Source organism: Canis lupus, chromosome 24, assembly GCF_011100685.1.
Source record: "Canis lupus familiaris isolate Mischka breed German Shepherd chromosome 24, alternate assembly UU_Cfam_GSD_1.0, whole genome shotgun sequence".
Taxonomy (NCBI): domain Eukaryota; kingdom Metazoa; phylum Chordata; class Mammalia; order Carnivora; family Canidae; genus Canis; species Canis lupus.
In genome coordinates, this window is record NC_049245.1 from 19,984,501 (window position 1) to 20,008,517 (window position 24,017).

The 24,017-nt window shown below is 38.6% G+C and overlaps 1 protein-coding gene across 1 annotated transcript; it reads left to right on the top strand.

Annotated features, from left to right (window-relative positions):
- Positions 1 to 509: 509 nt before the first annotated feature.
- LOC102151523 (vacuolar protein sorting-associated protein 26A-like) lies at positions 510 to 20,564 on the top strand. The gene is given in 2 exon segments (XM_038572985.1): positions 510 to 820; positions 19,544 to 20,564. Coding segments are annotated over 2 exon segments (1,332 nt in total).
- The last annotated feature ends 3,453 nt before the right edge of the window (positions 20,565 to 24,017 follow it).

A 24,017-nucleotide genomic window follows, 5' to 3' on the forward strand; every position in this document is an offset into this window, starting at 1 on the left:
GAGGGTATTATGCTGAGTGAAATAAGTCAGTCAGAAAAGGACAAACATTATATGGTCTCATTAATTTGGAGAATATATAAATTAGTGAAAGGAAATAAAGGGAAAGGAGAGAAAATGAGTGAAAATATCAATGAGGGTGACAAAACATGAGAGACACCTAACTCTGGGAAATGAACAAGGGGTAGTGGAAGGGGAGGTGGGTGGGGATTGGTGTGACCGGGTGATGGTCACCGAGGGGGGCACTTGGCAGGATGAGCACTGGGTGTTATGGTATGTGTTGGCAAATTGAACTCCATTAAAAAATTTTTAAAGAGCATTCAGAAGCTATTTTAGCTAATAAAAATAAATAAATTTATTCAATAACTAAAAAAAAAGTAATGAATGAAGTCCACTCATGATCTGGATCCAAGTTCTTCAGTCCTGCCTGGGTCAGAGGATGGAAATGGGAAATGATTTTGTATTTCTTTGCAGGAACCACATTTGACATATTCCAAGTGCAACAATCTGAGATGACACAGACTGTATCAATTGGAGAGACAGTCACCTTGAGTTGCAGTGTACCAGATTCATTCCCAAAAGGACCTGTCTTATGGTTCAAGGGATCTGGGCCAAGCCGGGAATTAATCTACAATTTCAAAGAAGGTCTCTTTCCCAGAGTAAAAGAAATTGGACACATCACCAAAGCTGGCAACACAGACTTTTCCATCCGCATCAGTGATATCTCTCTTGCCAATGCTGGCACTTACTACTGCATGAAGTTCAAGGAGGGGAAACCTGACAGAGTTCCAGTCAGGACCAGGCACCCAGGTGTCTGTTATTGGTAAGTATGTTTCCTCTACCCCTTGTTTTATGATATATTATCTCAGTTATAATATCCTTCATTCATTGAACAATTGCAATATGCTTAATATTCTTAAGTATTATATACATTTGACATTGTTTAATTCTCTCAGCAACTGATGAGTTAAGTATTTTACAGGAAGGTACACTGAGACTCAGAAAGATTAATGAAGTGATGAGGATTATTTCCGTTTACTTCTTTTTTATAAAAATATTATTTACTTATTTATTTGAGAATGAGAGAGAGAGCACACATAAGCAGAGGGGAGCAGCAGAAGGGGAGGGAGAAGCAGATTCCCCACTGAGCAGTGAGCCTCACACAGGGCTTGATCCCAGGACCTTGAGATCATGACCAGAGCTAAAGGCAGTTGCTTAATCGACTGAGCCACCCAGGCACAATCATTTTTTTTTGTTAGATTTTATTTTTAAGTAATCTCTACACCCACTGTATGGCTCAAACGTACAACCCCAAGATCAAGAGTTGAATGTAGTACTGACCAAGCCAGCCAGGCATCTCAATGGTTGCTTCTTAACTATCAACCCACCCCCAAAAGCTAGAGTAAATCAATTAAGGTAATGTCAGTAGTTGACATGACTTAAGCAGTATTTGAATCTATAAGACAAAAGAACAGACTTGCAGAGAAATCTGGGGAATTGATTAATTCTCTCTCCTACGGGATGAGAACAAGCAATTATGTTGCCCGTGAGCTCAAAGGAGACATTATCTCATCATGAAAGGAATCCATTGAAAACTCTGCTCTAGAGGAGTACAGAGATGTAGAGAGTATGAGTTGACAGCATTGTGTGTCCATATTGTCCTGATCCAATTCCACCTCTGGAGCCCCTCCCACCCAGTTCTGGGAGAGAAACATATTGTTAAATCAGTTAGCTTAAAGTCAGCACTGTCCTAAGAAATGCCAAGTGATAAAGGTCCCACATCCACAGATTGTTGAAATATAATTGCATCAATTTTTCTACTCCCAAACCTTAATTTTTCTTAGTGTTTGTTATTTGCATGGCCCTCTAAACTCTGAGCAATACCCAACATAAGAAATTACCTAATTGGTAATATTATAACACTACCATTTATTGGGCATCTGACATATCCAAATATTTTCCCCATATTACTATATTTATCTACACAGCAAATTGAGTATAAGGATGCTTGTCCTTGTTGTAAAGATGAGGAAACTAAAATTCAAGCAGATTTGGGGTTACAGATAGTAGGGGAAAGAGGTGAGGTTGGTCTGGGCTTCTACAGCATGCTCTACATATTAGTGAAGAGCCTTTGTTTACAAGGGATAAGAACATAACACATTAATTTAAACCAAAAGTAGAAGTTGAGTGATCCTGTAATTGAGAAGGATTCTAGATTCCTCTAAGACACAACTTTAGGAATCAAGAACTAGAAGTCAGGACTTAAGGTTCAGTATCACCAGTACTCTTATTGCCTAAGACTCTCATCTCTATTCATCTTTCCCTGGCTTTGTTCTCATCTGGTTCACATGGCCCTTCTCTGTATGATGAGGAAAATAAATAAAGAAAATTTAATATTCATTCCCCAAGCTTAGCAGCCAGGATGGAAAGAGAGCATCTTTCCCCCAGCCTCCATAAATAAATCCCAGGGAATCATTTGAAATTGCCTTTCCTACATCAGTGCCCAACATTTCACTGACTCTTATCACAAGGGAGAAGAGGTACTAGGTTAGGGAACCCATCACCCAGTGAAAAAAACACTAAATAGACGAAAACAATACAGGACACCACAAGGTCCAAACGCTGCATGTAACATAGGAAGAAGTTCAGAACCAGAGATTTGGCTTGCCTAAAGTTACATAGGCAATGGACTAGAACTTAGAACATCTAGTCTCAGAATCCTTTGGGTTTATACCTTTACCTCCTCCCTAAATAACATTCTAGGGATGCCTAGTTGGCTTGGTGATTGAGCATCTCCCTTTGGCTCAGGTCATGATCCCGGGGTCCTGGGATCAAGTCCCACAGGGAAGCTGCTTCCCACGGGGAGCCTGCTTCTCCTTCTGTCTATGTCTCTGCCTCTCTCTGTGTGCATGTCATGAATGAATGAATGAATGAATAAATAAATAAATAAATAAATAAATAAATAAAATATTTTTTAAAAATAACATTCTAGTAAGAGTGGAGCTGTGAGAGTGCCTCGAAGTGTTTAGAGGGGGAATATTATGAGTAAATTCAATAGCCCTTTAAACATTCAGAGTCAGAAATGGACTAAATTTATGCCACCTCTACATAATAAATAAAAACACAGGGGGACCTGGGTGGTTCATTCAGTTAAGCGTCTGCCTTGGCTCAGGTCATGACCCCAGCCAGCCCTGCATCAGGCTCCTTGCTCAATGGGGAGTCTGGTTCTCCCTCTCCTTTCCCCTACTTGTGTTCTCTCTCTCTCAAATAAATAAATAAAATATTTTTTTAAATTAAAAATAAATAAAATAAGACACATATGTACTTTTTTTTATGGTACTGACCTATGTATTACTCTCCTGTAGTTGGTGTAACTACTTAACACAAAATAAATGGCCTAAAGAACAGAAATAGATCCATTCCATGAAGACTGCTGAATAATTTTTTTAAAACGTTTAAATTTGGGCAGCCCCAGTGGCTCAGTGGTTTACTGCCGCCTTCAGCCGGGGGTGTGATCCTGGAAACCCGGTATCAAGTCCCACGTCAGGCTCCCTGCATGGAGCCTGCTTCTCCCTCTGCCTGTGTCTCTGCCTCTCTGTGTGTGTGTGTGCCTCTCATGAATAAATAAATAAAATCTTTTAAAAAGTTTAAAGTCTCTGGAATTGGCAGTAATGGTGTAATATAAATGAGGAAACATTTATTTTATTGGTATTAATTTAATATCAATCTGAAGCTGATTCTGATGAGTCAGCATGTATATCATAAGCTCTAGAGTGACCACTAAGGAAATGACTCATACTAAATTTTTTAATAAGATGCACAACTGGAAAATATTTACTTAATGCCAAAGAAATAAGTGAAGGAGAAAGAGAGGAACAAAAAAGATATGAGAAATATAAAAAACAAAAAGTAAAATTGCAGGCATAAACCTAACTATATCAATACTGTTAAATGTGAATGGATTAAATATTCTAGTCAAAAGGCAGAGAGATGGTCATGTAGGATTTTTTTAAGAGAAAGAGGGAAAGGGGTGCCTGAGTGGTTCAGTCAGTTAAGCATCTGCCTTCAGCTCAGGTCATGGTCCTGGAATCTCAGGATCAAGCCCCAAGTTGGGCTCCCTGCTGGTCAGAGTCTGCTTCTCCCTCTCCCCCTGCTCCTTCTCTCTGTCTCTGTCTCTGTCTCTCTCTCTCAAATAAATAAATAAATTTTTAAAAATAAATAAATATAGAGAGAAAGCATGTGTGTGAGTCGGGGGATGGGAGGAAGGTGCAGGGACAGAGGGAAAGAGAGGATCTTAAGCAGACTCCACACCCAGGGTGGAGCCCAAAGCAGGGCTTAGTCTCCTTGACCTGAGATCAGGACTTGCTCTAAAGTCAAGAGTCAGCCACTTAACCAACTAAGCCACCCAGGTGCCCCTTGTGCTGCACTTTTAAAAAAAGATCCAACCATATGCTGTCTACAGGAGATATACTTTAGATTCAGTGATACAAACAGATTGAAAGTAAAAGGAAGCAAACGATATATCATGCAAAAGGCAATCACAAGAAAGCAAAATTATCTATATTAATATCGAGAATATAGACATTAAAACAAAAAATGTTATTTGAGGTTAAAAGGGTCACGATGAAAGTTTTAATCCATCAGCGAGATAAGACCATTATAAACTTACATGTACATAGCAACAGAGCACCAAAATATGTAAAACAAAAATTAACAGAAATAAAGGGAGAAATAGATAATTTAGCAATAATATTTAGAGATTTCAATATTCCACTTTGGGTAATATATAGAACAATTATGCAGAAAACAAACAAGTAAATAGAGGAGTTGAACAGTAATAAAAAGCAACTAGCCCCAGCAAGCATCTAAAGAACACTTCACACAACATCAGCAGAATACATTCTTCTCAAATGCACATGGAACATTCTCTAGGATATACCATCCAATAATACATAAAACAAAACTCAGTAAATTTAAGACAACAGAAATAATACAAACTATATTCTCCAACCACAATAGAATGCAATTAGAAATGAATTTTAGGAAGAAATATGAAAAACTACCAAATATGTGGAAACTAGTACATTCCTAAATCATCAGAATCAAAAAAGAAATCAAAAAGGAAATTATGAAATCTTTTGTGATGAGTGAAAATGAAAAAATATGCAAAAACTTACAGAATACAGCTAACAAATTGCTTAGAGGGAAATTTATAGCTGTAAACACCTGTTATTTAACAAGATGATCTCAGATCTATAATGTAACCTACTTAAGACACTTGAAAAAGAGCAGCAAGTTAAATCTGAAGAAAAGAGAAGGAAGAAAATGGTAAAAATTGCAATGGAAGTTCATGAAACAAACAATGGAAAAATGAAGTCAATAAAAACTAAATTGGCTCTTTAAAAATATCAACAAAATTGACAAACGTTTAGCTAGACTGACCAGAAAAAAATAAAGACAAATTACTAGAATCAAGTGAAATAAGGGACATTACTACTGACCTTACAGAAATTAAAAAAGGATATAAGGAAATACTGTGAGCTATTGTGTGCTGGTTAACTAGATAACTTTGATGAAATGGACAACTACCAAAATTGACTCATGAAGAAATAGAGTATTTGAACTACCTATAACAAGTAAACAGGTTATATTAGTGATTGCATAAGTCCCCTGATATCAAAGCCAGGCAAGGACATCACAAAGAAAAAAACACAGGCAAAGATACCTCATGAATATAAACATGAAAATCCTCAACAAAATACTAACAAAGTGAATCCAGTAACACATAAAAAGCATCATACACCATACCCCATACACCACAAGTGGGACTTAACCCATTCATGCAAGTTCATTTGAATATCCAAAAATCAATTAATGTATGTTATCAATAGGATAAAAAGAAAACCACATGATCCTCCCAAGAGACACATAAAAATCATTGACAAAATTTAAAACCCTTTCATTATAAAAATACTTAACAAAGTAGAAATATAAGGTAACTTCCCCAACCCAGTAAAAGGCAAACACTCATAACCCATAGATGACCTCATATTTCACGGTGAAAGGCTAGATGCTTTCCCCATTAGTTAGATCAAGAACAAGACAAGGATCACTATTCTCATCAATTCTATTCAACATTGTACTAAAGGCTCCAGCCCGGGTAAGTAGGTAAAAAAGACATCTAAATTAGAAGTAAAATTATCCCTATTCACAAAAAAACATGATCTTCTATTTAGAAAATTTCTAAGAATGCACAAAAAGAGCAATCAAAACTACTAAATGAGTTCAACAAGTTTGAGGATACAAGGTCAATACACAAAAACCAATTGTATTTCAATATTTAAGATCAACAATCTGAAAATAAAATTAAGAAAATATTTCTGTTTACAATAAAATCAAAAAGGAAAAATATTTAGGAACAAATTTAACCAAAAAGGTGCAGGGTGCAGTTGTGAACTCTGAAAAATATCAAACATTATTGACTAGATTTCAGATCTAAGCAAGTGGATCATCTGAAAAATTGCCAACCACAATAGTTCTCAGTAACTATTAGGACAGGCAGATGAAACATCAGTAAGGATACAAAAGATTGGATCAGTATAATTAACAAATTTGAGCTAATTGACATATACAGAGCACTACACCCAACAACTGGGAAATATATATTCTTTTTAAGTGCATGTAGAACATTAACCAAAATTACTTATGCACTGGTTCATGAAGCGAGTCTCAACACATTTCAAAATATCGATATTATATGAATATATTTTCTGGTCAGAGTGGAATTAAACTAAAAATCAATTACAAAAGTGATCATCAGAAAATTTCCATGTATTAGATATTTGAAGAGATAATCAGAACAAACCATCTAAAGAAATTACAGTGGAAATTAGAAAATACTCTGAATTAAATAATAATGAAATCTTAAACTTAAGGCATGCAGCTACCACTGTGCTTAGAGGAAATATATAGTTCTAAATGTCTAAATTAGGAAAGACAAGACTAAAAACTAGTAATCAAAGCATCCATCTTGAGAATTTAACAAAACAAAGGTTTTAATTTCAATGTGGTCAAATTTGTCAATCTTTTCCTTCATTGGTTATAGCTTTTAGTGCTTGTCTAAGACATCTTTCCTTACCTTCAAAGATACACCCTTATATACCTCATTAAAGCCTTATGGTTGTGCCCTTCACATTTAGGCTGTAATACACATTTCTGATATGACATAGGAGTCCAATTTTGTTTTTTTCCATATCAATACCTAATTGTCCCACCTTGGTTTCTAGGGGAAAAGATTCCTTGTCTCCAGTGCTCTGTGGTGCAAACTTGTTAAAAATCAAGCTTCCATATATGAGTTGGTCTGATCAGAGGCTTCGTAATTTGTTCCAATGTTTGTTGTTGTTGTCTATAATAAGATAATAAGATAATAACCACTATCTTGACAACTACAGCTCTATTTTAAGTTTTACATGATAAAACAAGTAATTCCATCCTATTCTATTCTTGGTTATGCTTGGCCTTTTTCATTTACATGAAAAATTTAGCATATCTTTGTTAAGTTCAGCAAATGCACACATCTTTTAGAATTTTAATTAGGATTGCATTGACTAACAATTAGTAATTGAAACGTTAATATCTTGTCATATGTCTAAATATACATCTCTTTACAATATCATACATATCTTTACACTATCATCTTTCCATCAATGAGCATGATATACCTTTTCATTCATTAAGGTCTTCTATAATGTCATTCAATAAAGTTTTGTTGTTTTTCCTGTAGACACAGCACAGGGTGGGTGAGGGGGGTTGGTGCAGAGGGATGCAATTTTTTGAAGAAAAATAAATTAGATACTAGCAGAGCTATTAGCCACTCACCCACTGACAGCTTGTATCACTTACTCAGTACTATATTAAACAGTGTATTGGAAGATAGATTAACTAATAGCTCCAAGCCTCCTAAAATTTTATTTTTTTCTTTTTTTTAATTTAAATTCAATTAGCCAACATATAAGTACATTATTAGTTTCAGATGTGGTGTTCAATAATTAATCAGTTGCACATAACACCTAGTGCTCAACCCATCATGTGCTCATAACACCTAGTGCTCAACCCATTCCTCTGTAATACTCATCACCCAATTACCCCATTTCCTCACCCACCTCCCCTCTAGCAATCCTTAGTTTGTTCCCCAGACTTAAGAGTCTCTCATGATGTCTCCCTCTCTGATTTCTTCCCAGTTTTCTCTCTCTTCCCATATGATCCTCTGTACTGTTTCTTATGAGTAAAGCCATAGGATAATTGTCTTTCTCCAATTGATTTATTTCACTCAGCTTAATACCCTCCAGTTCCACCCACATCAGTGTAAATGATAAGTATTTGTCCTTTCTGATGGCTGAGTAATATTCCATTCCATATATATATATACACACACACACACACACACACACACACACACACCATATCTTCTTTATCCATTCATCTGTCGATGAACATCTTGGCTCTTTCCACAGTTTGGCTATTGTGGACATTGGTGCTATGAACATTGGGGTACAGGTGTCCCTTCAGATCACTACATTTGTATCTTTATTTTTTTAAGATTTATTTATTTATTTATTTATTTATTTATTTATTTATTTATGAGAGAGAGAGAGAGAGAGAGGCAGAGACACAGGAGGAGGGAGAAACAGGCTCCATGCCGGGAGCCCAACGCAGGACTCGATCCCAGGACTCCAGGATTGCACCCTGGGCCAAAGGCAGGCGCTAAACCACTGAGCCACCCAGGGATCCCCTACATTTGTATCTTTAGGGTAAATATCTAGTAGTGCAATTGCTGAGTCATGGGGTAGATCTATTTTTACTTCTTGAGGAACCCCCATACTTTTTCCCAGAGTGACTATACCAGTTTGCATTCCCACCAACAGTGTAAGAGGGTTCCCTTTCTCCACATCCTTGCCAACATCTGTTGTTTCCTGTCTTTTTAATTATAGCCATTCTGACTGCTGTGAGGTGGCATCTTATTGTGGTGTGGTTTTTTTTAAGATTTTATTTATTCATTCATGAGCGATACAGAGAGACAGAGAGAAGCAGGCTCCCTCTGGGGAGCCTGCTGTGGGATTAGATCCCAGGACCCCAGGATCACAACCTGAGCTGAAGGCAGATGCTCAACCACTGAGCCACCCAGATGCCCTCACTGTGGTTTTGATTTGTATTTCCCTGGTACCAAGTGATGTGGAGCATTTTCTCATGTGTCTGTTGGCCATTTGTATATCTTCTTTGGAGAAATGTCTGTTCAAGTCTTCTGCCCATTTCTTGATGGTATTATTTGTTCTTTGGTAGTTGGGTTTTGATAAGTTCTTTATAGATCTTGGATACTAGCCCTATATCTGAGATGTCATTTGTAAATACCTTCTCCCATTCTGTAAGTTGCCTTTTGGTTTTATTGACTGTTTCCCTTGCTGTGCAGAAGCTTTTTATCCTGATGAAGTCCCAATAGTTCATTTTTGCCATTGTTTCCCTTGCCTCTGGAGATGTGTATAGCAAGAAGTTGCTGCGGCCAAGGTCAAAGAAGTTGTTCCCTGTGTTCTTCTCTAGGATTTCGATGGATTTTTGTCTCACTTTTAGTTCTTTCTTCCACTTTGAGTTTATCTTTGGTATGGTATAAGAGAACGGTCCGATTTCATTCTTCTACATGTGACTGTCAAATTTTCCCAGGACCATTCATTAAAAAGACTGTCCTTTTCCCTTTGGATATTTTTTCCTGCTTTGGCACAGATTGGTTGACCATTGAGTTGAGGGTCCATTTCTGGGTTCTCTATTCTGTTCTATTGATCTATGAAACTGTTTTTGTGCCAGTACCATACTGTCTTAATGATTACAGCTTTGTAATATAGCTTGAGGTTAGGCATTAAAATGCCACCAGGTTTGGTTTTGGCAATTGGGTGTCTTTTCTGGTTCCATACAAATTTTAGGATTATTTGTTCCAGCTCTGTGAAAAAAATGTTGATAGTATTTTGAAAAGGATTGCATTGAATGTGTAGATTGTTCTAGGCAGCAGAGACATTTTAACAATATTTATTCTTCCAATCCATGAGCATGGAATGTTTTTCCATTTCTTTGTGTCTTCCTCAATCTCTTTCAGAAGTGTTCTGGTTTTTTTTTAGAGTATAGATCCTTTGCCTCTTTCATTCAGTTTATTCCTAGGTATATTGTGGGTTTTGGTGCCATTGTAAATGAGACTGATTCCTTAATTTCTCTTTCTTCTGTCTCATTGTTAATGTATAGAAATGCAACTGATTTCTGTGCATTGATTCTGCCACACTGCTGAATTCCTGTATGAGTTCTAGCAATTTTAGGGTGGAGTCTTTTGTGTTCTTCACATAAAATATCATGTCATCAGGGGGCGGGGCAAGATGGCGGAGGAGTAGTCCCCAGCTCACCTGGCCCCATCAACTTACCTAGATAAGTTTGAAATCATCCTGAAAACCTATGAATTCGACCTGAGATTTAAAGAGAGAACAGATGTAACGCTACAGAGAGAAAGGTTTTCGCTTCTAACAAAGTAGGAAGGCGGAAAAAAAGAAAAAAGAATCAAGTGGGGGAGGGGCCCGGCAAGGAGGCAGGCTAAGGCCCGGCAGCAAAAGCCTCCAGGACAGGAAAGGCCAGCCCCGCTGAAGCAGGAACTTTAACAATCCGCACCGGATTCTTCCCTGATGGAAAGGTGCTCAGCAGGGAAATAGAGCAGTATCGCAGGAGGAGCAATGGAGCCTCCAGTTTCCTGGAGTCACTAATACAGGAAGTGCACCCTGGGGAAAGTGCGCCACACACCGCTGGCTGATCTCGGTAAAGGGCTGGAGCGCCTCAGGAGAAGCTCAAGCAACAACTCCGGGCGGAGGGGACTGCGCCCTGCTGCCTTCAGGAGCCAGCTCGAGGAATGAGATCCAGCAGCACAAGCCCCAGATCCCAGGGTGCCGAGGGGACACAGCCCAGGATCCTGTGCCCCCCCCAGGACAGACGGAGCTGAGGAGGGCACAAGACAGCGAGGACTCTCCTGCCACTGGGTGCCTCCAAGCTGTGCAGATCAGCACCCACGCTGCCCAGGCAGCATCCAGGCCAGCACAGACTGGGAGACTGCAGTAGTTACTGTGGGAGCTGACTCCAGAGCTGGAGAGCTGGCCGCTGCCAGTGTGGTTGTTCCTCCTTGTGTCACCGTGTGCCTAGGAGGAGTAGGGCCACCAGGGGACAAAGGCCTCAGAGAATAAACAGCTCCCACTGAGCCCGAAATTGGGGGGGGGGGCAGCTCCCCCAGGTGCACATACCTGAGAATCAGCACAGCAGGCACCTCCCCGAGAAGACCAGCTGGAAGAACAAGGGAAGAGCAAGTTCTTGACCAAGCAGTGCTGGAAAGCTCCAGGGGAAGTCGAGGGCCTTACAGTATATAGAACCAAAGGAATCATCTAGGTTGGAATTTACTTAGATGGCAGTTGATATTCTTGACGCAGCCCACTTATACAGTCACTCTGAACTGAGCAAACTGACTAGAAAGAACTCACCACAAAATAAAGAATCAGAAACAGTACTCTCTCCCACAGAGTTACAGAATTTGGATTACAATTCAATGTCAGAAAGCCAATTCAGAAACACAATTATAAAGCTACTGGTGGCTCTGGAAAAAAGCATAAAGGAATCAAGAGACTTCATGACTGCAGAATTTAGATCTAATCAGGCCAAAATTAAAAATCAATTAAATGAGATGCAATCCAAACTGGAGGTCCTAACAACAAGGGTTAATGAGGTAGAAGAGAGAGTGAATGACATAGAAGACAAGTTGAAAGCAAGGAAGAAAGCTGAGGGAGAAAAAAATAGAAAAACAAAAGACCATGAGGAAAGGTTAAAGGAAAAAAATGATAGCCTCAGAAGGAAAAATCTACGTATAATTGGAGTTCCGGAGGGCGCCGAGAGGGACAGAGGGCCAGAAAGCATATTTGAACAAATCATAGCTGAGAACTTCCCTAATTTGGGGAGGGAAATAGGCATTCAGATGCAGGAGATAGATAGGCCACCCCCAAAAATCAATAAAAATCATTCAACACCTCCACATTTAATAGCGAAACTTGCAAATTCCAATGATAAAGAGAAAATCCTTAAAGCAGCGAGAGACAAGAGATCCCTAACTTATATGGGGAGAAATATTAGATTAACAGCAGACCTCTGCATAGAGACTTGGCAGGCCAGAAAGGGCTGGCAGGATATATTCAGGATACTAAATGAGAAGAACATGCAGCCAAGAATACTTTATCCAGCAAGGCTCTCATTCAGAATAGAAGGAGAGATAAAGAGCTTCCAAGATAGGCAGAAACTGAAAGAATATGTGGCCACCAAACCAGCTGTGCAAGAAATGTTAAGAGGGACTCTGTAAAAGAAAGAGGAAGCCCACAGAATTATCCACAAAAACAGGGACTGAATAGGTATTACGATGACACCAAATTCATATCTTTCAATAGTAACTCTGAACATGAATCTGCTTAACAACCCCATCAAAAGGCGCAGGGTTTCAGACTGGATAAAAAAAGCAAGACCCATCTACTTGCTGTCTACAAGACACTCATTTTAGACCTAAGGACACCTACAGCCTGAAAATGAAAGGTTGGAGAACCATTTACCATTCAACTGGTCCTCAAAAGAAAGCAGGGGTAGTCATCTTCATAGCAGATAAATTAAAGTTTATCCCAAAGACTGTAGTAAGAGATGAAGAGGGACATTATATCATACTTAAAGGGTCTATCCAACAAGAAGACCTAACAATCATGAATATTTATGCCCCTAATGTGGGAGCTGCCAAGTATACCAATCAATTAATAACCAAGGTTAAGACATACTTAGATAATAGTACACTAATTCTGAGAGACTTCATAGTGGCACTTTCTGCAAGTGACAGATATTCTAAGCACAACATCTCCAAAGAAACAAGAGCTTTAAATGATACACTGGACCAGATGGATTTCACAGATATATATAGAACTTTACATCCAAACGCAACTGAATACACATTCTTCTCAAGTCCACATGGAACTTTCTCCAGAATAGGCCACATACTGGGTCACAAATCAGGTCTCAATCGATACCAAAAGATTGGGATTGTCCCCTACATATTTTCAGACCATAATGCTTTGAAACTTGAACTCAATCACAAGAAGAAATTTGGAAGACACTCAAACACGTATAGGTTAATCAGGAAATTAGAGAAGAATTTAAAAGATTCATGGAAACTAATGAGAATGAAGATACAACCGTTCAAAATCTTTGGGATACAGCAAAAGCAGTCCCGAGAGGGAAATACATCACAATACAACCATCCCTCAAAAAACTGGAAAGAACTCAAATACACAAGCTAACCTTGCACCTAAAGAAACTGGAGAAAGAACAGCAAGTAACACCTACACCAAGCAGAAGTAGAGAGTTAATAAAGATCTGAGCAGAGGATAGTCTTTCCTCCTTCATCGAATATTAGTTGACCATAACGCTGAGGGTCCACTTCTGGGTTCTCTCTTCTGTTCCATTGATCTATGTGTCTGTTTTTGTGCCAGTACCACGCTGCCTTGATGACCACAGCTTTGTAGTACAACCTGAAATCTGACATTGTGATGCCCCCAGATATGGTTTTCTTTTTTAAAATTCCCCTGGCTATTCGGGGTCTTTTCTGATTCCACACAAATCTTAAAATAATTTGTTCTAACTCTCTGAAGGAAGTCCATGGTATTTTGATAGGGATTGAATTAAATGTGTAAATTGCCTTGGGTAACATTGACATTTTCACAATATTAATTCTGCCAATCCATGAGCATGGAATATTTTTCCATCTCTTTGTGTCTTCCTCAATTTCTTTCAGAAGTGTTCTATAGTTTTGAGGGTATAGATCCTTCACCTCTTTGGTTAGGTTTATTCCTAGGTATCTTATGCTATAGATGGTGCTGGGAAAATTGGACATCCACATGCAGAAGAATGAAACTAGACCACTCTCTTTCACCATACGCAAAGATAAACTCAAAATGGATGAAAGATCTAAATGTGAGACAAGAGTCCATCAAAATCCTAGAGGAGAACATAGGCAACACTCTTTTTGAACTCAGCCACAATACTTCTTGCAAGATACATCCACGAAGGCAAAAGAAACAAAAGCAAAAGTGAACTATTGGGACTTCATCAAGATAAGAAGCTTTTGCACAGCAAAGGATACAGTCAACAAAACTAAAAGACAACCTACAGAATGGGAGAAGATATTTGCAAATGACGTATCAGATAAAGGGCTAGTTTCCAAGATCTATAAAGAACTTATTAAACTCAACACCAAAGAAACAAACAATCCAAACATGAAATGTGCAAAAGACATGAAGAGAAATCTCACAAAGGAAAACATAGACATGGCCAACATGCAAATGAGAAAATGCTCTACATCACTTGCCATCAGGGAAATACAAATCAAAACCACAATGAGATACCACCTCACACCAGTGAGAATGGGGCAAATTAACAAGGCAGGAAACCACAAATGTTGGAGAGGCTGTGGAGAAAAGGGAACCCTCTTACACTGTTGGTGGGAATGTGAACTGGTGCAGCCACTCTGGAAAACTGTGTGGAGGTTCCTCAAACAGTTAAAAATAGACCTGCCCTACGACCCAGCAATTGCACTGTTGGGGATTTACCCCAAAGATTCAGATGCAATGAAACGCCGGGACACCTGCACCCCGATGTTTATTGCAGCAATGTCCACAATAGCCAAACTGTGGAAGGAGCCTCGGTGTCCATCGAAAGATGAGTGGATAAAGAAGCTGTGGTCTATGTATACAATGGAATATTACTCAGCCATTAGAAACGACAAATACCCACCATTTGCTTCAACATGGATGGAACTGGAGGGTATTATGCTAAATGAAGTAAGTCAATCAGAGAAGGACAAACATTATATGTTCTCATTCATTTGGGGAATATAAATAATAGTGAAAGGGAATATAAGGGAAGGGAGAAGAAATGTGTGGGAAATATCAGAAAGGGAGACAGAATATAAAGACTCCTAACTCTGGGAGTTAGGTGAATGGGTGACGGGCACTGAGGGGGGCACTTGATGGGATGAGCACTGGGTATTATTCTGTATGTTAGCAAATTGAACACCAATAAAAAATAAATTTATTATTTAAAAAAAAAGATCTGAGCAGAACTCAATGAAATAGAGAACAGAAGAACTGTAGAACAGATCAACAAAACCAGGAGTTGGTTCTCTGAAAGAATTAATAAGATAGATAAACCATTAGCCAGCCTTATTAAAAACAAAAGAGAAAAGGCTCAAATTAATAAAATCATGAATGAAAGAGGAGAGATCACAACCAACACCAAGGAAATACAAACGATTTTTAAAACATATTATGAGTAGCTATATGCCAATAAATTAGGCAATCTAGTAGAAATGAACACATTTCTGGAAAACCACAAACTACCAAAATTGGAACAGGAAGAAATAGAAAACCTGAACAGGCCAATAACCAGGGAGGAAATTGAAGGAGTCATCAAAAACATCCCAAGACACAAAAGTCCAGGGCCAGATGGCTTCCCAGGGGAATTCTATCAAAAGTTTAAAAAAGAAACAATACCTATTCTACTAAAGCTGTTTGGAAAGATCGAAAGGGATGGAATACTTCTAAACTCATTTTATGAGGCCAGCATCACCTTAATTCCAAAACCAAAGACCCCACCAAAAAGGAGAATTATAGAACAATATCCCTGATGAACACAGATGCCAAATTGTCAACAAGATACTAGCCAATAGGATCCAACAGTACATTAAGAAGATTATTCACCATAACCAAGTGGGATTTATACCCAGGATGCAAGGCTGGTTCAACACTCATAAAGCAATCAATGTAAGATCACACCAACAAGAGAAAAAACAAGAACCATATGATCGCCTCAATAGATGCAGAGAAAGCAGTTGACAAAACACAGCATCTATTCCTGATCAAAACCCTTCAGAGTGTAGGGATAGAGGGAACATTCCTCAGCATCTTAAAAGCCATCTACAAAAAGCCCAGAGCAAATATCAATCTCAATGGGGAAGCACTGGGAGCCTTTCCCCTAAGATCAGGAACAAGACAGGGATGTCCACTTTCACCACTGCTATTTAACATATTACTAGAAGTTCTAGCTTCAGCAATCAGACAACAAAAAGAAATGAAAGGCATTCAAATTGGCAAAGAAGAAGTCAAACTCTCCCTCTTTGCAGATCACATGATACTGTACATAGAAAACCCAAAAGACTCCTCCCCAAGGTTGCTAGAACTCATACAGCAATTCAGCAGTGTGGCAGGATACAAAATCATTGCCCAGAAATCATTGGCATTTCTATACTCTATGAGACTGAAGAAAGAGAAATTAAGGAATCAATCTCATTTACAATTGCACCCAAAAGCATAAGATACCCAGGAATAAACCTAACCAAAGAGGTAAAGGATCTATACCCTAAAAACTAAAGAATATTTCTGAAAGAAATTGAGGAAGACACAAAAGAATGGAAAAATATTCCATGCTCATGAATTGGAAGAATTAATATTGTGAAAATGTCGATGTTACCCAGGGTAATTTACACATTTAATGCAATCCCTATCAAAATACCATGGACTTTCTCCGAGAGTTGGAACAAATAATAGTAAGATTTGTGTGAAATCAGAAAAGACCCCGAATAGCTAGGGGAATATTGAAAAAGAAAACCAGAGCAGGGGGCATCACAATGCCGGATTTCAGGTTGTACTACAAAGCTGTGATCATCAGGACAGTATGGTACTGGCACAAAAACAGACACATAGATCAATGGAACAGAATAGAGAACCCATAATAGGGCCCTCAACTCTATGGGCAACTAATATTCGACAAAGCAGGAAAGACTATCCACTAGAAAAAGGACAATCTCTTCAATAAATGGTGCTGGGAAAACTGGACAACCAAGTGCAGAAAAATGAAACTAGACCATTCTCTTACAACAAACACAAAGATAAACTCAAAATGGATGCAAGATCTAAATGTGAGACAAGAATCCATCAAAATCCTAGAGGAGAACACAGACAACACCCTTTTTGAACTTGGCCACAGCAACTTCTTATAAGATACATCTATGAAGGCAAGGGGGAAAAAAGCAAAAATGAATTATTGGTCTTAATCAAAATAAAAAGCTTCTGCACAGCAAAAGAGACAGTCAGCAAAACTAAAAGACAACCACAGAATGGGAGAAGATATTTGCAAATAGCATATCAGATAAAGGGCTAGTATCCAAGATCTATAAAGAACTTATTAAACTCATCAGCAAAAAACCCAAACAATCCAATCATGAGATGGGCAAAAGACATGAACAGAAATTTCACCAAAGAAGACAAAGACATGGGCAGCCCCGGTGGCTCAGCAGTTTGGAGACGACTTCAGTCCCAGGCGTGATCCTGGAGACCCAGGATCGAATCCCACGGCAGCCTCCCTGTATGGCACCTGCTTCTCCCTCTTCCTCTCTCTCTCTCTCTCTCTCTCTCTCACTCTCTCTTTCTCTCTCTCATAAATTAAATCTTAAAAAAAAATAAGAAGACAAAGACATGGCCGACAAGCACATGAGAAAATGCTCCGCATCACTGGCCATCAGGGAAATACAAATCAAAACCACAATGAGATACCACCTCACACCAGTGAGAATGGGGAATATTAACAAGGCAGGAAACAACAAATGTTGGAGGGGATGCGGAGAAACGGGAACCCTCCTGCACTGTTGGTGGGAATGTGAACTGGTGCAGCCACTTTGGAAAACTGTGTGGAGGTTCCTCAAAGAGTTAAAAATAGAACCACCCAGGACCCAGCAATTGCACTGCTGGAGATTACCCCAAAGATACAGATGCAGTGCAACGCCGGGACACCTGCACCCCGATGTTTCTAGCAGCAATGTCTACAATAGCCAAACTGTGGAAGGAGCCTCGGTGTCCATCGAAAGATGAATGGATAAAGAATCTGTGGTCTATGTATACAATGGAATATTACTCAGCCATTAGAAATGACGAATACCCACCATTTGCTTCGACGTGGGTGGAACTGAAGGGTATTATGCTGAGTGAAATAAGTCATTCGGAGAAGGGCAAACATTATATGGTCTCATTCATTTGGGGAATATAAAAAATAGTGAAAGGGATTAAAGGCGAAAGGAGAGAAAATGAGTGGGAAATATCAGTGAGGGTAACAGAACATGAAAGACACCTAACTCTGGGAAACGAACAAGGGCAGTGGAAAGGGAGGTGGGCAGGGGGATGGGGTGACAGGGTGACGGGCACTGAGGGGGGAAGTTGATGGGATGAGCACTGGGTGTTATGCTATATGTTGGCAAATCAAACTCCAATAAAAAATATACAATAATAAAAAAATATATATCTTGTCATCTGCAAAGAGTGAGAGTTTGACTTCTTTGCCAATTTAAATGCTTTTTATTTCTTTTTGTTGTCTGATTGCTAAGGCTAGGACTTCTAGTACTATGTTGAACAACAATAGAATGGGCTTCCCTGTCCTTTTCCTGATCTTAGGGGGAAAGGTCTCAGCCTTTCCCCATTGAGAATGATATTCACTGTGGGCCTTTCATAGATGGCTTTTATGATACGAGGTATGTTCCCTCTATCCCTACACTCTGGAGAGTTTTAATCAAAAAGGACACTGTAGGGATGTCTGGGTGGCTCAGCAGTTGAGAGTCTTCCTTTGGCTCAGGTGTAATCCCAGGGTCCTAGGATCCAGTCCTGCATCAGGTTCCCCACAGGTAGCCTGCATCTCCCTCTGCCTATGTCTCTGCCTCTGTGTGTGTGTCTGTCAAGAATAAATAAATAAATCTTTTTTAAAAAGGACACTGTATTTTGTCAAAGGATTTTTCTGCATCAATTAAGAGCATCATATGATTCTTGTCCTTTCTTTTATTTATGTGATGTATCACACTGATTGATTTGCAGATGTTGAACTATGCTTGCAATCTAGGAATAAATCCCACTTAGCCATGGTGAATAATCCTTTTAATGTACTGTTGTATCCTATTGGCTAGTATCTTGATGAGAATTTTGGCATCCATGTTCATCAGGAATACTGGTCTGTAATCGTTCTTGATGGGGTTTTTGTCTGGTTTGGGGATTGAGATAATGCTGGCCTCATAGAATGAGTTTGGAAGCTTTCCTTCCATTTCTATTTTTTGCAATAGCTTCAGAAGAATAGGTATTAGTTCTTCTTTAAATGTGTGGTAGAATTCCCCAGGGAAGCCATCTGGCCCTGGACTCTTGATTATTGGGAGACTTTTGATTACTGCTACAGTATCTTTCCTGATTATGAGTTTGTTCAGTTTTTCTATTTCTTCCTGCTTCAGTATTGGGGTTTATATATTTCTAGGAATGCATGCATTTCTTCCAGATTGCCTGATTTTTTGGCATATTTTCTCTTAATACGTTTTTATAAGTGTTTGTATTTCAACACTAATTCTCCTAAGGGAAGAGGAGTGAAGTGGTGGGGACGCGGCAGCAGCGGCAGCACTTAAAAGGAGTTTTTTTGGAGGCTTTTTTGGACCCATTTGTGAGATCGATGTTGTCCTTAATGATGGGGAAACCAGGAAAATGGCTGAAATGAAAACTGAAGATGGCAAAGTAGAAAAGTACTATCTTTTCTATGATGGAGAGTTTGTTTCAGAAAAGGTAAACCTAGCTTTTAAGCAACCTGGAATGAGGCTAGAGCACCAAGGAATTAGAACTGAATTTGTAGATCAAATTGAACTTTTCAATGACAGGAATAATACTCATGAGTTTGTAGACCTAGTGAAAGAACTAGCCTTGCCTGGAAAATTGACTCAGAGTAGAAGCTATGATTTTGAATTTATGCGATTTGAAAAACTATATGAATCTTATATCAATGCCAATGTCCCCTTGAGGTATTTTCTTAAAGTGACAATAGTAAGAAGACTGATAAACTTGGTAAAAGGATATGATCTTATTGTTCACCAACTTGCCACATATCCTGATGTTAACAACTCTATTAAGATGAAAGTGGGCATTGAAAATAGTCTACAAGTATAATTTGAATATAATAAATCAAAATATCATCTAAGGGATTTGATTGTTGGAAAAATTTACTTCTTATTAGTAAGAATAAAGATCCAACATATGGAGTTGCAACTGGTAAAAAAAAAAAGGATCACAGGAATTGGACCCAGTACCACCACAGAAACAGAAATAATTGCAAAATATAAAATAATGAATGGTGTACCCATAAAAGGTGAATCAATTTCAATAAGACTATTTTTAGTGGGATATGACCCAACTCTGACAATGAGAGATGTGAACAAAAAATTTTCTGTAAGGTACTTTTTGATTCTAGTCCTTGTTGATGAGGAAGACAGAAGGTACTTCAAGCAGCAGGAGATCATCTTATGGAGAAATGCTTCTGAAAAACTGAGGAAACAGAGAACAAACCTTCACCAGCGATTTGAATCATCAGAATTAGAGGCATCTGCTGAACAGCCTAAAATGTGAACTGAATAGAAGAAAAAACAAAAAAATGCCTATATCCATTGAGATTAAATTCAACAGATTAAAGATGGTTGCAGCTTGTAAGGAGTGGAAAGGCCAAAACTCCATTTATAATAGTATTCCTTTATCTTACGGTGCTGCATTTATTCTATGTGCTTTTTAAAATGTATATACAACTAAATGTTCTTCATGTTTATACATTTTAAAAAGCATTTTCTTTGAAAAAAATTGTGTTTCTTCAGTGTTGGTTGTGATCTCTCCTCTTTCATTCATATTATTAATTCAGTCCTTTCTCTTTTCTTTTTAGTAAGTCTGACCAAGGGTTTATCAATCCTATTAATTTTTTCAGAGAACCAGCTTCTAGTTTCATTAATCTGTTCTACTCTTCTGGTTTCTATTTCATTGAGTTTTGCTTTAATCTTTGTTATTTCTCTTCTAATGCTTGGTTTAGGCTTTATTTGCTGTTCTTTCTCTAGCTCCTTTAGGTGTCAGGTTAGCTTGTGTATTGAGGGCTTTTCTAATTTGGGGGGATAGCCTTGTATTGCTATGTACTTCCTTCTTAGTATCTCCTCTGCTGTATCCCAAATGTTTTGAACAGTTGGGTCTTCATTTTCATTTGTTTCCATGAATTTTTAAAAATTATTCTTTAATTTCCTTGTTGACACATTCATTCTTTAGTAGGATGATCTTTAACCTCCAAGTGTTTGAGTTCCTTCCAAATTTCCTCTTGTGATTGAGTTCAAGTTTCAAAGCATTATGGCCTGAATATATGCAGAAAATAATCCCAATCTTTTGGTACCAGCTAAGACCTGATTTGTGACCCAGTATGTGGTCTATTCTGGAGAATGTTGCATGGGCACTTGAGAAGAATGTGTATTCTGTTGTTTTCAGATTAAATACTCAAAATAGATCTGTGAAGTCCATATGGTCCAGTGTGTCATTCAAAGCCCTTGTTTCCTTGTTGACCTTCAGCTTAGATGATCTTTCTATTGCTGTGAGTGGGATGTTGAATACCCCTATTGTTTTATTATTATTGTTTTTCTTTAATTTGGTTAGCAATTGGTTTATATAATTGGCTGCTCCCAATTTGGAGTATAAATATTTATAATTGTTAGATCTTCTTGTTGGATCAATCCTTTAAGTATGATATAGTGTCCCTCTTCATCCCTTACTACTATCTTTGATTTAATATCTAATTTGTCTGATATGAGGATTGCCACCCCAGTTTTCTTTTGAGGTCCATTAGCATGACAATGGTACTTCACCCCTCACTTTCCATCTGGAAGTGTCTTTAGATCAAAATGAGTCTCTGGTAGACAGCATATCGATGGGTCCTGCTTTTTATCCATTCAGATACCCTATGTCTTTTGATTGGAGCATTTAGTTCATTTACATTCAGAGTAACTATTGAAAGATAGGGATGTAGTGTCTTGTATTACCTGTAAAGTCCCTGTTTCTGTGTATTGCCTCTGTTTCTTTCTGGCCTGAGATATTTTTGGACTCTCTCTTCACTTACAGGATTCCATTAGTATTTCTTGCAGGGCTGACTTAGTGGTCACATATTCTTTGTTTCTGTCTGTCCTGAAAAACTCTATCTCTCCTTCCATTCTGAATGACAGCCTTGCTGGATAAAGTATTCTTGGCTGCATGCTTTTCTCATTTAGTACCCTGAATGTGTCATGCCAGCTCTTTCTGGCCTGCCAGGATAGATCCACAGATCTATCCTCTGTGGATAGATCTGCTGCCAGTCTCATGCTCCTGACCCTGTAGGTTAAGGAGTTCTTGTCTTGAGCTGCCTTCAGGATTTTCCTTTTATGGTTGAAATTTGCAAGCTTCACTATTATATGTCAGGGTATTGATCTATTTTTACTGATTGTGGGAGGGGTCCTCTATATCTCTTGGGAATGCCTGTTTTCTTCTCCCTCGAAGACCCTAATAATTCTAATATTGCTTCATTTTATAGCATCACTAATTTCTTGATGCCTCCCTTCATGGTCCATTAGTTGTTTTTCTCTCTTTTCCTCAGCTTCCTTCCTTTCCATCAACTTGTCTTCTATGTCACTTACTCTCTCTTTTGCCTCATTTCTCCTAGCTGCTAGAGCATCCAGTTTAGTCTACATCTCAATTTTAGAGCACTTTTAATTTTGGCCTGATTAGATTTCATTTCTGCACTAAGAGACTTTCTTTGTCTTTTATGATTTTTACAAACCCAGCTAGCAACTTTACAATTGTTATCCTGAATTCCAGCTCTGACATCTTATTTATATCTATATCGATTAAATCTGTGGCAGAAAATATTATTTCTGGTTCTTTCTTTTGTTGTGAATTCCTCCTTCTAGTCATTTTGCCCAGAAAAGAGTAGATGAATGAGTGAACAAATTCAAAATTATCAACCCCAACTCAAGCAGAATATACACTAAACAAATCTGAAGAGGTCAGAAGCCAAAAAAGAAAAGAAAAAGAAAGAAAAAAACAGGTTCAAGAGAAAGAGTATAATCTCCCAGAAAGCAAAACTTATATATATATATAACTGAATATAGTGAAAGGAAGTAAAAAATGAAGAATATATATAAAATGTAAATGTAAAAAATGAAAGTTAAGAAAGGACTTAAAAACAGAGTTGATAAAATAAGAAACTAGCTGAAAATAAAAAAAGAAGAAAAAGGAAAATTTTAAACTGAAATATAAACAAATCATAAGGAGGAAGCCCTCTAATTCTATGTATACTAGTTTTCCCTAGAGCTGGAGTTTTGCAGTGCTGTGTGCCCCCTAAACTTGGTGTTCCCCTATTATTCCAGCTGGTCTTCTGGGGGAGGGGCCCTGCTGCATTGATTCTCAGATGTCTTTGGATGGAGTTGTACCTTGCCTTGCCAGGGACCTGGGCTCAGTGTAAACTGTTTCTGGTTTTTCTGTTTGTTTTTTGTTCCCTGAAGGCTTTGTGAGCCTCTTTAGAGGATGAGAATAAAAATGGCCACCCCAACCTCCAACCCTGGAGCTGAAAGATGGTGGTCCCCTTTCTTCAGTAAACCTTCAGGGATAAATGGTCTTCACTTTTGTGTATGGCACACTCTGAAGACTCCTGTGCTCCATGCTGCACCAATCCTCCCAGGGGAAATGCATTTCTGTCCTTTGCAGGGCCCCTGCACAGGGAGACATCATCCAGTCATGCATGGTCCCACACGGCCCCTCCCAAGGGAAGATGGAGGGTCCTCGTGTTTCTGTCCTTTATAGGACCTCCAAGGAGAGCAATCTTTAGGTTGTACACATACCTGCAATGTCCATCCAAGGTGGAGGTGGAAGGCTGCCATTTTTTTTGTCCTTTCAAGATCTTCCTGCCCTGAGAGCTGTCACTCTACCCTCCAGGTGGTTCATGGTTTATAGCCATAGAGCTGAGAGTACCCTCCCAGGCTCACAGACAGTACTGGTTTCCCCTCTGCAGTGCTTGGGAACTCTGCA